Source organism: Scatophagus argus, chromosome 20, assembly GCF_020382885.2.
Source record: "Scatophagus argus isolate fScaArg1 chromosome 20, fScaArg1.pri, whole genome shotgun sequence".
NCBI classification, from domain to species: Eukaryota; Metazoa; Chordata; class Actinopteri; family Scatophagidae; genus Scatophagus; species Scatophagus argus.
This window is the reverse complement of record NC_058512.1, coordinates 16,047,734-16,065,075: the sequence shown is the minus strand read 5'-3', so window position 1 is coordinate 16,065,075 and position 17,342 is coordinate 16,047,734. Positions and strand designations below refer to the sequence as shown.

The window sequence follows — 17,342 nt, the reverse complement described above, 5'->3', positions numbered from 1 at the left end:
TCTTTCCTTTTGTCTACTCCTTTCATTTTTTTTCTTGTTTCCTCTCCTCTCCTCTGCTCTGGACCTCCATAAAACTAATTTGCAGTCTACCGTGTCTTTATTGCTGTGAAAGTGAAAAGTATTTATGATTCTTATATTAAACATAATAAGTAAAGCGCTTCACAGAACAGAAAAATGCAATTAGATGTGAATAGCATGAACCCATCACACGTCTGAAGCTATGAGGCCGGCGTGAGTGTAATTTTGAGTGTAAGTGGCTGGTACACAAACACAACTATGCCTCCCTCTGGCCTTAACCAACCATTGTGTACTTTGTTTATGGCTGCAGCTCTGTGTTGTTGCCTTCAATAATTCTTCTGCTCTGCTCTCTGATGTGAATAATTTGGGTATAAATGCTTAATTTCTCTGAGCGTTGCCATCACCGCAGGCAGTTTGACATTTCCAATCTGTTTGTTATCGTAGACCCCCTAACATCACTTTGAAAGACAATTTGACCTGCAGCCAAAGTTAAAGGCAGTGATCAGCTGCTCAGCTGCAGTGCAGAGACTCTTATTTGATATCTCACCTCTCTGAGATGACATAAATGTATGTCTGTGATTGAATTTGTTAGCCCTCCTCTTGTGTTCTTCAGTGTGTGCATGTGCTTTGTAAATATATCTCAAAATAACATTCCTTTGTGTTAACATCCCTCATTCTTCTGTCTGTAAGCGTATAAACCCGACTTTCTATGTCTGTTGCTCACCTGTCTGTGGATACCTATCCTATGTCCTCTGTGTTTCCTGCCTGTCTGTCTGTGTCTTCTGTCTGTCTTATAGGAGTTATACTGTCTACTCCTCCCCTGCCCGACGAATCTTGAGGTACAGGTGACCAGATGGAACAAACTTAACTAACCCATAAAGCCACATGTAAATAAATCATAATGTGCAGAAACAGAAACTGTATGCAATGTCTTCATAACAGATGGAAATATGGACACACACATTTTCTTTTTTTTTTACTTGAACCCCATGTTCAAAAACATCATTTCACTCGTTAGTGTGATCTCTTATCATTCTCTTTCAACCCAGGAAGCAGTTTGTTCATTGCCCATTTTTTTCCCTGCTTGCTCCATTTACACATGAAATAAGACAAGCAGAATTTGAAATATGAGTTCTGTTTCAGTTTAATTACATGCCAGATCAGCAAGGTTTGCCACATGACTTATCAGATAATTTTAAATCATAACTGCAGCTGTGAATTCAAAACACAAAAAAATATACACAGTTTTCCATTAGGAGTTAGAAAGTCTGTGACTTGTGTCCTTTACAGGAGGAGGATTTCACATGGTGACTTCATTTGTGCTTTCTGATCTTTATGGATTTCCTTTAGTTTTGCTATTTTTGTTGTCATTTAGGGACAATGAATCCATTACTTGTGGAAGCCTGAAATATTTTCCTTACTGTCATGATGAGTGCCTAGGATGGATGGATGTATTAGATGCTAGACTTACCTCTGGTATCTTTCCCGGTTAAGTTTAATATGCATAATTCTACACAAATTCCATCACCCTAGTGAACTCTAGGATCTTTTCAACAATGGCGTTCATTGGTGAAAAACTTGCCTTGGCTTCTCATGATCAAGTCTTGTCATGACCACACATTGTAACGCTCCTCAGCCTTAAACAAACTTTACCATCTTAACTGCTGGGAAATTAAATGAACTTTGCACTGGAAATTTATATCTATTTCTCCATATAACACTCAAGCATGGTAAGTGAAAACTTCACCATGGTGAACATTTGTGCTGATGCATCCATAGACCATTTTGTGTCTGTTTTCTTATTACTTAATGTATTTGACTAGAATTAAATAATGGGAAAAAATTGTGATTATTAGCAGAAGATGGTGTGGCTATGGATGAAACGGTGGATGGTGATGTACAACCAAACCCCATCCAAATTCTTGAAGTACAGAAAAAAAGACACATCAATGTCCTCATAGTTTTTCATTGTCACATGATCTTTTTCTATGGGTTTGATTCCTGTGTGCAGTAAGGAGCAGCAGCGGTCAGCAAAGACCATGTCAGTGTGGGAGCAGAGGACCAACCAGCTGAGGAGGCACAACCTGAGGGCAAGCAGTGAGGCCTTGTTCAATGAACTGGACCCTGAGGAGCGCCGCCGAATGTCCTCTGCTCTCCATCTGCATCCTGACATGAAGACTCACCTGGACCGGCCACTTGTTGTGGAGGCCAGGGACTCAGAGAAATCCATCAGGCCTCCTGACGAACGGGAGGAGGCCGGGGACGGGCACACCAGGAAGCATCACAGGCACCGGGAGAAGAATGGGGAGAACAGGGAAGGAGGAGACAGCCGGGGAGGGAGGCACCACACCCATCACAGCCGGAGCAGAGATCACAACACTGACAGTGCCCAGTCGAAAGAGAGGAGAACAGAGAGGAGCCATGGCCACGATGGAGGGCAGGGTCACAGGCACCACCACCAGGCTGGCTCTCCTGAGGAGGAGGCCAATGACATGCGAGGGGGAGGAGGAGAAGAACAGGGGCATCGCCACCATCACTCCCATCGTCCACCAAAAGAAGGAAATGGGATGATAGCGAATGGACAGGGAGACCGCAGAGGGAAGGGGGGAGGAGGAGGGGACAGTAATGGAGAGAGGAGGGGACGCTGCTCTCGTATGGTCAGAGCTCAGTCTACACTGGATGGAGATGACTGCAAGAGGAATAAGAATGGAACCAAAGCTCACTGGTAAGACTGGTAGACATTATATTCTACAAAACCCAGATGGTTTGTGGGCTAATGTCTTATTTTAGACAGCAACAATAACGGTTTGCAAACAAGGAGGCAGATCAGATAACAGCCATCGACATATCATGCCACTTTGGAGCAAAATAAAATCTGTCATTCAAGGATTGAAGTGAATATTATCATACTCCTAAACACACAAAATGGACAAATTCAAGTAAAAAAAGAAAACCTTGTCATTGTGGAATCTAAGCCTCGCTTCTTGTTATATTCTTTTTTATTGCCTGAACACTTGCCGCTTGGCCTGTTATGTGTCTGAGTGGGATTAATTAATTCTCTAGTGGTTTTTTAGACTTAAATTCCATATTTTAAGACACTGCTTGCATCATTTTTCATTTATACCTAAACAGCATATAATTGTGTGTTTGGATGGCACTAAAACTTGTTTGTTGCCATAAGTTATGGTCGGTTTCCCAGTCGGACAGAGAAGCTTTCTCATGTGGATCTCATTTGGCGGAAAAAGCTTGCAGGACCCTGAAAGCAGAGTATAATTATGCCTGTGATAAGATACACATCTCTTTCCTCAGGGAGAGGCAGCCAGATGATGAGGAGGATGGCCTCGCCTCCAGTCCTCTGCAGGCAATGCGGAGTAGCCTGAGTCTTGGAGAAAAGCAAGAAGATGCTGACAACCAGAAGAACTCCACCAGGGCCAGTCAGGCTGGGCTCAATAGCAACGCCATCCACATCCCTGTCACCATCACTGCTCCGCCTGGAGAAACCACCATCATACCCAGTGAGTATAGCATGCCACAGTTGTGGAGAAAATATGAGAAAAGATATGGGAAGGTTAAAGGAAAGGTTTTATTTTGAACATTTTAGCCATTATTTGTATTGGATAAACAATTTAAACTTTTAAACATTGTGATATTTACACTAGACTTTGTATCAGAGTCATTAAGGCTAACTAAGATTATCACAACAGATCCAGATCTCTGTTTAAATGTGACAAAATCAGAACAGCAAGATAAAGGTAGTTTAGAGTAGATAGAAAAATGAGATAGTTGTTAGATACAGCAATGCAGTGAGTTAATAATGCTCAGGATTAAATTGCTAATATGTTCTTACTAAGCAGAAATGTTTTCCACTCTCACAATCTTAGCTTAACTTGTTGCTAAAATGTAAATCTAAATACGTAGTACAGCTGGGGCTGTTGGGAGTGTCATTAGTTTTGTACATATTTGATCATCATTGTCAAACTAAATTATGGGACAAATTGAAATGTTGACCTTATGATAGTGCTAGGTGTAAAGTTAAAGCATCACCAAAATGATTTCATGGTAAGTGAGACAGTAGTTTTTGAGACATTTCACACAAACTCAAGTTGGTGCCAGAAGAAAAGTTAGAGGATCATCAAAGTCAGTAAGTTCATCTTCTGGTCACCTGGACCTGCATCTGAATTTCATGGTAATTCATCCAGTAATCTTAAAATATTTTAGTCTGGACAAAACTGGTGGAGTGACATTGCTATCCATCAAGGCATGATGCATGCAAGCATAACTAACAATTAATAGTGGTGGGCACTCTGACGATTTTAGGTTGTGATAGATATTGAAATTGTCCAAAATCTTTTGAGGTGAATAGTACGGATCATGATTTTTTTTAATTTTTCTTAATGTCCTTACTTTTGTTTCAGTACTCCACATACCCACACTAACTAGTAGTGGATGAAGTAGCAGTGAACACACTAATAGAGTGCTGTAGCCAACCAGATGGTGACTGGTCAAATTACGTCTTGTAGCTTTTCCTTGAAAAAAGATCGCAATTAATTAGATTGTGCTGTTATTTCTTTGCCACATCGCCCACCTCTTAATAATAAACCAGCCAATAATGGCAAAAAGTAGTATATTCTGTTATAATTCTTTAATTGCATTAGGATTTCTTTGCTGCTTTTCTCTGGTAACTGCAGCTGCTATTTTTGTAGTGCGAAGAAATAAAAATGACTTCATTTCACATCACGTATGTGGGGTTTTTGTTTGTTTGTTTGTTTGTTTGTTTTTCTGTTATTACTTCTCACAAAATGACCAATCAAGGTTACCTGCTTATAATTGATGTTGAAGTCGCCCTCTATGCATTTATGAATGCAGAGAGCAAAAAGATCAATACACTGCAGCTACAGAAGAAATCTCAGTTATTCATTAACCTTTGCGTTTCTTTAAAGTAAATGTATGCATTTATTTTTCCACACCAGTGAACAACATTGACTGCGACAACTTCCAACTCAGTGACGAGAAGAAAGATCTGGAGGAGGAGGAGGAGGAGGCGACTAATGGACCTCGGCAGATCCTCCCCTACAGCTCCATGTTCATCTTTGGGCAAACAAACCCGTAAGTCAAAGCTGAGAGGTGACCGAAGAGGAGTGACATGGAATTAAGATTGACTGAATTAAGAACAACAGAAAGCCCATAATTAGGTTTTTACAATATACAGTGGAACAAACTAACAACACGTGGTCATTTGGTCATTTATTGCTCAGCTAAATCTATATATTTAGAAGTACATTTTAATATACAGTACGTAAATCAAGTGCCTGTTTTGTGTTTGATACAGACAGAGAAGGGAAGATGACATGTAATATTCAGTTTTAACGTGTTTACTGGTCATATTTGTAGTTTTTTTCCGTGTAGGAATAAAAATAACAAAAACAATGATCTCTATTTATATGGCACTTTTCAAAATGTACATTACAAAGTGCTGCACTGAGGCAGCAGGATGTGGAGTGTTGTGCTTAACAAACAGACATGTACTTGGGCTATTTGATGGAACTGATCCCCTGGCTACAAAAGGTGGTTATCAGGAAGTCGATTGTCTATTCTCAGGTAGTGAAGGAGCCACAGCAGGTGCGGCACTTTGAGCAATCCCAATGAGATCAAATTTAGTTCAACTCAAGAACAGCACTTGAATTGGAAGTCCTGACAGGACCTGGGCTCTCCTGTTTCCCAGAGATGAGTGAAAGATTGGTGTTGTAACACTCATAAGACTTGTCATTGTCCAGCAGTGGGATGAGGTTTTAACTGGGGAACAGGATGGTCTCCTCCCTCCCTCCCCACAACCGCACCACTCCGAGACTTCAGTTCCTCCATTGCCCATTCAAATATTAATCCTGGTAAACTGCTTTGTCATGTAAACTCAGTATTTCTACTGTTTATCTTGTAATCATCACACCATAAGACAAAATACTTAACACCATACTCACTTTCCAAATATTTTGAAACCTGTCTCAGAGTATTTTAAAAGCCTCACAACACCTCTCAAGATGTGACTGTTGTGCAGTTTGGAGTCCCAGGCCTTCTTTGGCATGTTTGGTCTTGCAGGAAGCACTGACGGCCTACTTCTGCTGTGAGACGTACCACATGGGCAAAGAAACCTGATGGGACGAGTGGTTACTAAGAATGGCCTCTGTGATCTGAACCTGAGTGGCACTTTTTCTTTTTATTGCATTTTTGGATTGGTTAAAATTTATATTTAACCATAAGGTACTAGAACACTTTAACTCTTAAGACTGACAAACTAGAGCTGTCACCACCTGGTGCTGAGTTGCATCAGGGAACAGGAAAAGTTGCCCGAACATCTGGTAGCCCACAGGAACTAAAACTAAAACTAACTAAAAATTTTTTCCTGAATCTTGGGAGTTACTTACCATTTAGCAGTAATGGCCATCCAGACTTTGTGTAACTGCAGTGAGAGCTGTGTTTCCTGTGTCCCTCCTTTATGCTGATGATTTAGCTCTGTTGGCTTCATTAGACCGGGACATCCAGTGCACACTGCTGTTGAGAAAAGTGCCAGTAAATCAGCCATGGTGTTATGCTGCAAAATGAAGGCGGCTATTTGACCCCAAAAAGTGTTTTTTAGTGTCTTATAGACTCAAACAGTATGAACTGGTTCTGTTCTTTTGTGCAGCGGTGGCCCTTTCAAAGTTGTTACACATTGATTCCATTAACAAACATTGCAATTGTTGACTCAACAAAGATACCCTGACTTTTGTGTATTATTTTCACAAGGAGAGATGCACATATTGTCCTTGGCCTGTTATGGCAGGATGTCACCAAAATGTACCTAGTGAACTTTCACTACTTGGTGCGTATTTTGCGTGCCTTCGTGTGTTTATACACGTGCATGTGTGTGATCTTGCAGGGTGCGACGGCTGTGTCATTACGTGGTCAACCTACGCTACTTTGAGATGTGCATCTTGATGGTCATAACCATGAGCAGCATCGCTCTGGCAGCTGAGGACCCTGTGCAAGCCAACGCACCGCGCAACAACGTGAGTCAGACTGACATGTAGACTTCACAAATAAACATCTGGAAGGAACAAACGCACTGGTTGTCAGGCAGACATAGTCACGCAGACCAGTACTTGAAAATGAAAGTGCATGAGGATTCATGCACAAACACGTGTCATTTGGGCTGATTGGCTGATTCATTTGGACTGATTCAGGAAGTCCTTTTAAAATGGCTCCAGAATTTGCCCAGACTGAGAAACAAATAGTAGGAATCACAAAAATTTGCTTTTTTTTGGGTTATCCTTGGTCAATTGTTGTCACTCTAACCAAAGATTTAAAAAAAAAAAAAAAATAAACTGCAGAAAGTAAAATGTTTGTAAAATGCTTCTGTACTCTTTGTATCCCTGCATGACACTCTATCCCATGTTGGGAATAAGGAGGTAATACAAGCACACAGGCACGTGACTTGACTTTTTGCATTTTGACAGACAAGCACAACTAATTTACATTCGAGTTAGAGACACAGAGGGAATCTGAGGTGATGTTGTGTGCGTGTGTGTGTGTGTGTGTGTGTGCTGTTTATTCGTGCGTGTCTGTGTGGGTGTTCAGGCAATGTGTGTTAGTGCAGGGGAAGCTGACAGAGCTTGAGACCTCTGACAGGGCAGAGGAACACGCTGTGCATATCTGGTCACACACGCACACACACATGCACACAGATACACACAGACTTCCAAAGTGTCTTAAAATGAACACATCTGTCACTGGATCTCACGAGTCATCTCAAAGGATATTTTTTTCCATTCTGATACTGCAGGTTCTCAAGTACCTGGATTACGTCTTTACTGGAGTCTTCACTTTTGAGATGGTAATTAAGGTAAGAAGGCTGTCAAAGTAGAGGTACACTTTGATTTGAGCTCTGAAACACCTAAGCTAAGGTTTTGGTAAATTGCATGAAAAAAATAGTCTAGGTTGGACTTTTTTTTTTTTTGAGATTTTTATACCAATGGTTTCAATAGCATCCTAGTTTGTTTGGGTTTTTTTTATCTCATGAATTCTTCCTTGTAGAAGTTGAGTAAAGGCAACTGGATTTTGGAAGATGTTTCACTTCTCATCTAGGAGGTTTCAAAGACAACTACTTCTTAAGAGCTGAAGAAACCTCTTGGATGAGAGGTGAAATGTCTTCAAAAAATCTATGATGAAGTCCCGTTGCGTTTACTAAAGCACAGAATCATTACAGAATCTTCATAGACATCTGATTAGGACTTGCTTTGCATAGTCATCTTCAGCCAGATTCAGCTTGTTTTTATCTAAATGTCTAGCCCTGTATTTTGACCTGCAAATCACCAAGTCCGTGTTTACTGGAAAGACTAAAGTAGCACAGCGGACAGCCCTGTCATGTCACCGATGTTGCTAATTGGGATTGTGGTTTTACATTTCTTATCTGTGATAACACTTGCTATTGCTATTTTCAAATGCTTCAGATAATGAATGCTGGAGAACAGAGGTCTTTAAAACATTTTTTATGAGCCAAGAAAGAAGTCGCTCCAAAATGTTTCTATAAGAAGCCTTAAAACAAACAAATTGTCTGTGCTAGTTTGTATGATTTTAAAAGTTATTCTGCTACTTTTTGTCCTGTAACTCGAGATGATTGACTTGGGACTGCTCCTCCATCCTGGGTCTTATTTTCGTGACCTGTGGAACATTCTGGACTTCATTGTGGTCAGCGGAGCTCTGGTGGCCTTTGCCTGCTCGTAAGCCTTTTTTTCCTTTCTATATAGTTTGTTTCAAGCATGGATACAGTCACAGTACATGTTGACCATGTTGACACAACAGTTGTCTTGTGTGACAATATTTTTAGCCAAGACTAGCATCTCTCCAGTTCCCATCAGTGGAGTGGGACTAGGTGCTCCTGTTCCTGTGTTTTGCTCTAATAAACAACTCCAATGTGTTCATCCAATTATTATATTATAATTCCTTGGCCTCTGTGCTGCCTGGGGTTATTCAGCTGACATGACTATGCCAAACTCATCTTTCATTGTTACACTCCCTGCTAGTCAGCCAACAAAAATTGAGGAAAAGAGATGGTGCTTTCTAGTTTGTAAGCCGGCACATAATTGCAAATCCTGCAGCTCAATATGTTGTTGAAATAATCGTTGTATAGTTTAAGAGTAGTTCAACAAATTGCTTTGTAATTGTGCTTTAAATTGCAGCTACTGTTGAGGACTGACATCTCGAAGTCTTTTTGTGTAACAGCTGTGTTTTGCTACATCTACATATTCTGTATTATATGTCTTGATATTTGAAAGTAGCAGACAAAGTTGGGTACACTAGCTCGCATTGAAAGGTTTCATCATGCTGATATTATGTCAATTTGCCACATTCAGACAGGAAAAAAAGGCTCCAGTAGCTTTTTGACTGACATACACCACACGTTGTACCTCAGCTGTACATTTGCGTTTCCTTTCATGATCATTTTGTGCTGGACAATGGGTCTGTATTACAAATTAAATTGACCACGTCTGTTTGAAGTGTGCTGTTATGTGATTTTAACAAACACCTTGCAGTTAATCAGACATGAATGTCCATGTCCATAGCCACACTGTAAAGGGAGTTAATGAGCCCCTTAATGCTTACACAGACCAGAAGAAGATGATTACATATTCTGTTTCAGCCAGCGCTGCCAATTATTTTGGTGTCTGCTGCTGTTTCACATATTGACTCTGTCCTGGAAGTTTATCCACAGTTTGTCACCTGTGTATTTTTCTTTGTACTGCTTTCTGTCGCTCTCATTTGTTCTATTTCGCCAGATGTAGACTGATGCTCCTCTCTATCTTTTATCTGTTGCTGACTCTGTCTCTGTCTTCTCTATTTCGCTTTTTTCCCCCTTACTCCTTTGTTTTCTGGCTTGGATTGCTTTCAGGAGCCTCATGGGGTAATGCCTGCTCTCTCTGCCTTCACATCTGTCCATGTGCTTGTCTTCCTGTTTGTGTCTTGTGCATTCCTTACTTCCCATCTTAGTCAGGATTTCTCTTTGCATCTGCGGCAGCCTTCCTCTCTCAGCTAAATGTTCTGAATAAATGTCATATTTTGTTATTTGCTATTCTTATCATCAACGCCACAGTCACGATCGAAGATGCTGGCATTTACTCTGTTTGTGTTATGTAACGGTGTTTGTGTTACATCTGTATTTGGGTTACATAAGTGCAATTACCTGTTCTCCGCTTATGGGATATATTTTATGTGTGTTAGTAGGAACAATATATAAAATGCACAGCGTGGCGGCACTGTGAATAAGAAACATACTGTATTATCAGACTTTCAAAGGTTCAAGCTTTCATCAGAGTGAAAGGTATTCCAGATATTCATGAACACAAAAGATCTGAGGGCTGCTGTCCATAACAAGCACACAGATAAAAATACTGTATGCTAATTGAAGGCTGTTAAACAGAGTGAATGGAAGATAAAAAGCACTTTGTTTTCATTTTTTAGACACAAAGACATTAAATATAATAAAGATGCGGGATGAGTCAGCATTCTGACAGTATCTTTCTGACTGCTAATTCACTCTTCATTATAAACACATACTGTCCAGCAGGCTTAGTCCAGTATGCTGTGTCCAGGTCCTGACATAGATCAAAGAGTGAGATTCACTCATCCAGGGGTTATCAGATTCAACCCCACCCCCCATCCCTCTCTGTTCCCTCCCACGTTCACTTCCTGTCCAGCATTTTGTCCATGTTATTGTCACAGTTATGACGTTTAAGTGTGTAACAGGCTACATTCACATTGCAAGACTTGTAGAATCACTCTGCTCTCTTTCAGCTTGCCTCTTGTTTGATTATAGAACTTATTTTTACGTTGTTAGAACCGAAATCTGGTCACATATGAGGTATAGACTCAGATTTATTACAGATATTTTCTCAAATGCAGTGTGAACGTAGTCGTTTTTTCTTGTCAATAGCGTCCACTCGTCTTTGCTTCTCTCAAACTGTCCACGATGTCATGACCATCCTCACGCTGCAAAATCAGTTCATTCACGTGTTCAGTCATCATTGTAATATTTTATCAGACTTGTCCACTGTTTTGCTCTTTCACAGGGTAATTCATTTAAGCGCTTCTATTTGTCTCTTGTCTTTGTTTTCTTTTCAGTGTGTTTTAACGTTGTAAGTCTTAAAGGGTGAATAATGTCACTGTAACCTCACACCTGCGTGACGTCAGCTTAAAATGTTTCTTTTGCTCTGTCTGTTGTTATAATGCTCGTTTGCTCTGTGGGTGGTGTTTGTGTTTATTGTGTATGTGCGTTTTTGTATGTGTGTGCTTATCATTGCTTTTTCTCATCAGATCGCAACAAAGCGTGGCCAGGTGGGAACTGTCCCTATCTACCTTTTGCTTATTGATCCCCCTTTTCCCCACATGTGAAACACAGAACGCTCCACTTGTCAACCTTACCAAGCAAACTTTTTCACCCTCCTTCCCAAGATGCTTGGGATAGAACCACAATTTCCCTCCCCCCTTCCTCTCTCCCATCCTAGAAAAACCCCATGTCCCAATATTGGGACTACTGGACAGACAGACAATATTGGGAACTCCACCTCATAGCTTTCAGAAGACATACCTGACATGCACCAGTATGAATCTGCACTCAATATCATTCCAAAGCTAAAAAGTCGTTATCTATTGTTTCAGCTTCATGTAAATCTCCTTTAATCTTTACCAAAGTGGGTTTAATTGGTCAAATCACTAAGAGATTATAGCTTGCAGTTTGATTCACCTTCCTGCCCTTCACCTACATCTCTCCTTCTTTATGCAGTGGACTTAGAGAGAAATCAATAAAGGATTATGGCTTCCCACCTGATTTCACCTTGAGTGGCTAATTGGTTCAAAAGGGTAGTTACAGCCTGAGCAGTCACCGGATGTAAAGATAATAATACTAGATATGTGTTTTTACCATAAAAACATCCTGTATATAAGCCTCACTTTTTCAGATTTTGCCAGTTTTTAGTTTTTTGGGGATTTTTTTCTCAGGGGGATGACCATTTAAACCACTTTTTGTTTTCTCTTAATCTATGTCCAGACACATTCAAAATAATAATAATAACAACAACAACAACTACAACAATAATATTAATGATGATGACGATGATAATAATATAGTGCAAGGAAATGCTGATGCTTTACAGTAAACAGGTTGCTCTTGCTCAATAATAATAATAATAATAATAAACACATATTTTTACTTAGATATTTATTTGGCTTAATAATCAAAATAAACTCAAAATACCAAAAGTAACAATATAGATAATGAGCCTATACTGTTAACACTGAACTTCAATATATTTGCACATACGCTAGTGAAAATTAATGTAATTAACATGAAACCACTCCATACAAGGAGCCTAGCACATCCTGTTTTTCTGAGGAAATTAAGAGCTACTGATTGGACATCAGATGTCGGGTACCTAAACAGGAAATGCCCCTCTCCCTGACGAGGGGGCAGCTTAGAGGACCAGAGTCATGGTGACCTCGCATGCCTTGCTGCTGAGTTTATTAAGCAAACAGTGCTGATCTGTGCTGCACTGATGTGAACACACATGACCTTGTACCCCCCCCCCCCCCACACACACACTTACATATACACACATTACATCTCCATAGCCCACGGCGCTTCTGAAAGCTATTGGGAAACTGTTCTTGCCGTCTCAATGTGTTGAGGTCCTTGAATAGCAAGGACTGGCATCGACTTTACAGATTGCATGCCAGGGTAACCAAGTCATCCGAGCATGAGAGCTGCATGCCATTTTGGTAGAGTTTTTCACTGAGAAAAGGAAAAGGTCCCCCCAGCATAAAATGTATGGAACCATGCTTCTCTCCTGTTTAAGCCCCGTCCCCGCCACATGTTATAAACTTCTACAGCACATAAAAAATACATCTGTTTCACTATTAAGGTGAAAACAATTTGAACACTTCCCTAAATCCGCCCCACTGTCTAACGAGTTGTTTTTAAAATGAGAGTCTCTGAAGCACTGACACACTGATTGGGGCATGTGTGAGTGCGTGTCTGTGTGTGTTCAGGGACATTTAAGGCAAGGAAGGCCCAGGGAAGAAGAAACTGGTGAAACTGTAAATAGGCAGCTGATAAAATCAGAATGTTTTATTTTACAGGACCAAAAATAGAAGGCCATTCATTTGGAGCCAGTCATAGAGAAATGGACAATGTGTTCAGTTACTCAGACTCATTATTGTTTTTTGAGTATTTGAGAAAGAACTGGGAAATGACAGTAAGTAGTAGAATAGAAGACAGAGACAAAGCACAGCTGGTATTTTCTGAAAGAGACTGAAAAAGTCTGATGTGGTTAGATAAGTTTGGTAGCTTAATATTCAGTGGAATTTGAGAAAAAAATCTCCATGTAGAATTATATTTGGACTACATTACAAATCAACAATATACTGATGTGAACTGGATCTGCACAATAACAAGTGTTGTTTTTCAGACAATGAGCCCTGTAAAAGAGCCTTGTGTGCACATCATGGCCACATGCATGATGTAAAAGGTGCAGGACTGATCCTTAAGATACATGCTAAAAATCAGCAGCTTGTCCAGCAGCTGATCCATTTAGAATAAAGGAATAGCATTGTTTTTGTATTGAACGTAACCTGTGACAACCACATATTGACAGTGACATAGTTAAAGGATGACATTTCCCTTGTCTTCGGGAATGACACTAGGCTGCTGCTGTAGATAGTTCATGTCTTAACGTTTACATGTTACATTAGAGCAGATAAACACACAATTTAAGAGTGCAGTGTGTAGGAGTAGTACTTGTCCAGCAGGGAAAACAGTGGTCGATCATGCTCGTGTAAGAGGCAGCAATGCCCTTAGAGGCCAGTAACAAGACTTTTAGACTTTTACTTTTAATAATAACAATATGAATTACTTTATTTGGCCTGCTGGGGGAATTCATTTTTCACAGTAATTTTACACAGACACTGGTCTGAGTACATACAGAAACCTAGAGATATTTGTCTACCATAGTACAGGGCCTCGAGTGGTTAATCATCTTGCTCAAGGGCTCCTCGGCTGTACTCTGGAGGAGAGCTGGCACCTCTCTGGTTACCTGTCCACCTCCATATTAACTGGTTTATGCTGCATTTGAGCCGACCAGCCTCTGGTCCCCATGCCAAGCCCTCATAGACTGAGCTACTGCTGCTGTCTCACATGCTTGTTTCCTTCTCCACATCCTTCACACATGAAATTTATTATGTAGACTATATACATCTTTTCCTTCTGCCTTTCATTTTTTTTAATTTAAGAAGAAACAAATGCAAAACACTTTTTATACTGAGTGACAGCCACATTATGTGTACATGTGACAGATTAATTAAAAATCCCTCTTCCACTGCCCTTGGCCAATGTCAGTCTCTGAGTGAATGATGGCTCAGCTGTATGTTATTAGCGTAACAGCTAGTTTTTAAACCCCCCAACGCCCACCACCCCCTCTGTGACCAGATAACAAAACCTGCAACATCTGCAGTGACTGACAGCAGTGGTTCCTCCAAAGAAGCTGCTTCCTCCACCAGGGGGCTGATTCTTTGTGCATTTACTCTCAACAGTACCAGATGTTTGTGTTATTCTACAGAAACATGTTAGCACATTACCTTTGTGTTGCTGTATATTAAGAGCTTGTGAGCTACATATTGAGATTTTAAACAAATATATATACCATAAAAAATTCTGTAAGAAAAATTGTTTAGAAAACAAACAAATATTGGCAGTAAAATGCCCTCTGTGTCGTTAAATTTAGCAGTATAGTTTTTGAAAAGGGCAGAAAGAAAGAGAGCTAAAGATTTCAAGAAAGAAAGAAAGAAAGAAGGAAAGAAAAATAATGTAACTAATATTCCACGAAATGAAAATGATCACATAAAGCAGCAGCATCTGAAATGTGTACTTATTTACAGTACTTGACTAAATTTAATGTAGTTACTCTGAACAGGTTAATCTCCCTCGATGGTTGCATGCTTCTGCAGAATAACATTATGAATTGACATGCATGTACTCTACTAACAGAATACAAACAGGTATTTCTCTGTGTATGCAGTATACCTGACATACTCCAACCTGCTCTTGTTACTGGAGGATGGGATGAAAGGGCTGATTATGATTAGCGGTTACACTATATCACCCATGCTAACTGTACTTTCAACCCGCACAGAGGGACGAAAGGCAAGGACATCAACACCATCAAGTCCCTGAGGGTCCTCCGGGTCCTGCGGCCACTCAAGACCATTAAACGGCTGCCGAAGCTGAAGGTACAGTAATCCAATCTGTCAGCCAACCAGTCCATTCTGCAAAAAAAACAAAAAAACAAAGAGCAGCTGAGGCCACAGCCAATGTCAGTCACACACACTGTCAAATGCATTTACAGTGGGATATCAAGGAGGAATTGACATCTGATTTAAAACTGTTCTGTTTTAAGTCAGATATAAATCCTTTATCTCTAGCTCAAGGCGAAAGGTTTGAGCTGTTTGACCTTCGGGGCATTTGGTTGTAGACGGTTAAACTGGAAAACAAGTGACTAAAAAATGCATCTTTTACCGTTCAATTCAAAGAGGCACATTGTTAGCCTTTAGCTTGGATTAATGGCAGCGATGAATTTCAATAGCAGAGTCAAAATGAAAAACAGAAATCTTTGAACCATATCCTATGTGTTTAGTTTGTGGAAAAAGTCTGCCAGAATACAGATAAATAGATTCCGTTTAACATAGATAGCTGTTTGCTAATTGTGGTCAGGGATGGCAAATGCCAACACATAGCCATAGAAGCTGTCTTATAACTTATACTACTACAGTATGAGATTTTAGAAAGTAGTGAGCATACAGATAGATAGTGGAGATGTGGTGTGTGCTACAATACTGCTTTGACAAGTTTCTTTGAACACTTAGATATAGTTTATTGAAATTGGGTCACCATTGGAATTTGTTTTCTTTGTAAGTCCAAGATGACTTCACCTCTGTGAAGGAGCAACTTTTCAGAGTAACCGTTCAAGTCAGTGTTTGACACTCAGGAGACGGTGGTGTAAGCGCTTGTAATCACAGCTCCAAAGGTGGCTATGTGCCGTTTATCAGTGAACGCCATCTGTACTAAATATACCTGTGATAGACTGCTGTTTCAGCTTGTGTCCAGCTCTTTGTCAGTGCAGTGCAGTTCATCTTTGTTTGACAGATGTTGTGATTTTTGTGATTGTTATGTAGTTTGAGAGGGGTTTTTTAACCTGCAATTTGGATTTGATTGATAACTACACCTGCAGTTTTGTCTGGCCTACTTAGAGCTCAGTCAGCTGTCACATCATATTGTGCCAACTGCCATTCCTCTTTTATTGCTGACAAATTGCAGTTTAATTAAATATGACCCATCTTTGTGTTTTCTAATTGTGATTAAGTTAAAGGTAAACTACTGCAAAAGAGGGTTCAGTTCAGTTCAGTTCAGTTCAGTTCAGTTCATGTCCATAGACCAAACTACTTACTCTACTTACTCTAGTAAAGTCTGGAGTGTGAGATGATGTGAAAAGACAAAGAAACTTCACAACAGAAGATCTACATGTTCCCATTCAGTGGATGTACAGAATACAGCCTGATGTTGATGTTGAGCTGATCATATCAGACAAATGGAGGTGGAATGTTATGACCTGAGATATTTGTAAAGGAGCTTTCAGGTTTATGACATCAACTATATTTTGTTATTTATTTATACTTATTATTATTGTTTATATATTATTTTTGTGTTTCAAATTATTCTGGTGGCATCATTTCTGGATCACAGAAAAATTAGACAGTCCCAGTAATAATACGTCCTGATGCAACCACTGGGGTCACCAAAGTTGGAGATTTTAAAATTCTACAAAAAAGATTTTTAATAAAGAATCTTGTGCATTGTGAGAAGACTCTGTGTTAATGAATTGTGACCCTCATCAAGGCAAGAGTCTCAACTTTATCGCCTGACGCAGATATGACAGCTTCCCTCTGGTGCATGAAGGCAACTGATCATCCAAAAGTAATGGATCTGACAAAAGATGAAAGATGTGATTGGAGTAATAGAAGTGTGATGATTGAGAAAGATCAGAGCTGGCAGACAAACGCTCATCCACAACTCCTTGATACTTTGATGGGCAGGCTGGTAGAGAAGGAGAGAAATATGCTCCATGCTTGGTCTGGAGACAGAAAAGCCTCAATGGCGATCATTCATGCAGCAGCATATTCATTGGTTAGATTTCAGATGTCAGGGCAGATCGACAAAGCACTTCGTCTCATAGAGAGATCACAGCACA

General features: G+C 40.1%; 1 protein-coding gene across 5 annotated transcripts in view; it reads left to right on the top strand.

Annotated features, from left to right (window-relative positions):
• cacna1bb (calcium channel, voltage-dependent, N type, alpha 1B subunit, b) overlaps positions 1–17,342 on the top strand; it is a 153,357-nt gene that overhangs the window by 96,332 nt on the left and 39,683 nt on the right. For all 5 annotated transcript variants that reach the window (XM_046374766.1, XM_046374767.1, XM_046374765.1 and 2 more), the window contains 7 exons: positions 2,030–2,743; positions 3,328–3,533; positions 4,989–5,124; positions 6,932–7,061; positions 7,835–7,894; positions 8,665–8,771; positions 15,231–15,327. In XM_046374766.1, coding sequence (XP_046230722.1) covers positions 2,030–2,743; positions 3,328–3,533; positions 4,989–5,124; positions 6,932–7,061; positions 7,835–7,894; positions 8,665–8,771; positions 15,231–15,327 — 1,450 coding nt within the window. The remainder of the gene's footprint in view (positions 1–2,029; positions 2,744–3,327; positions 3,534–4,988; positions 5,125–6,931; positions 7,062–7,834; positions 7,895–8,664; positions 8,772–15,230; positions 15,328–17,342) is intronic.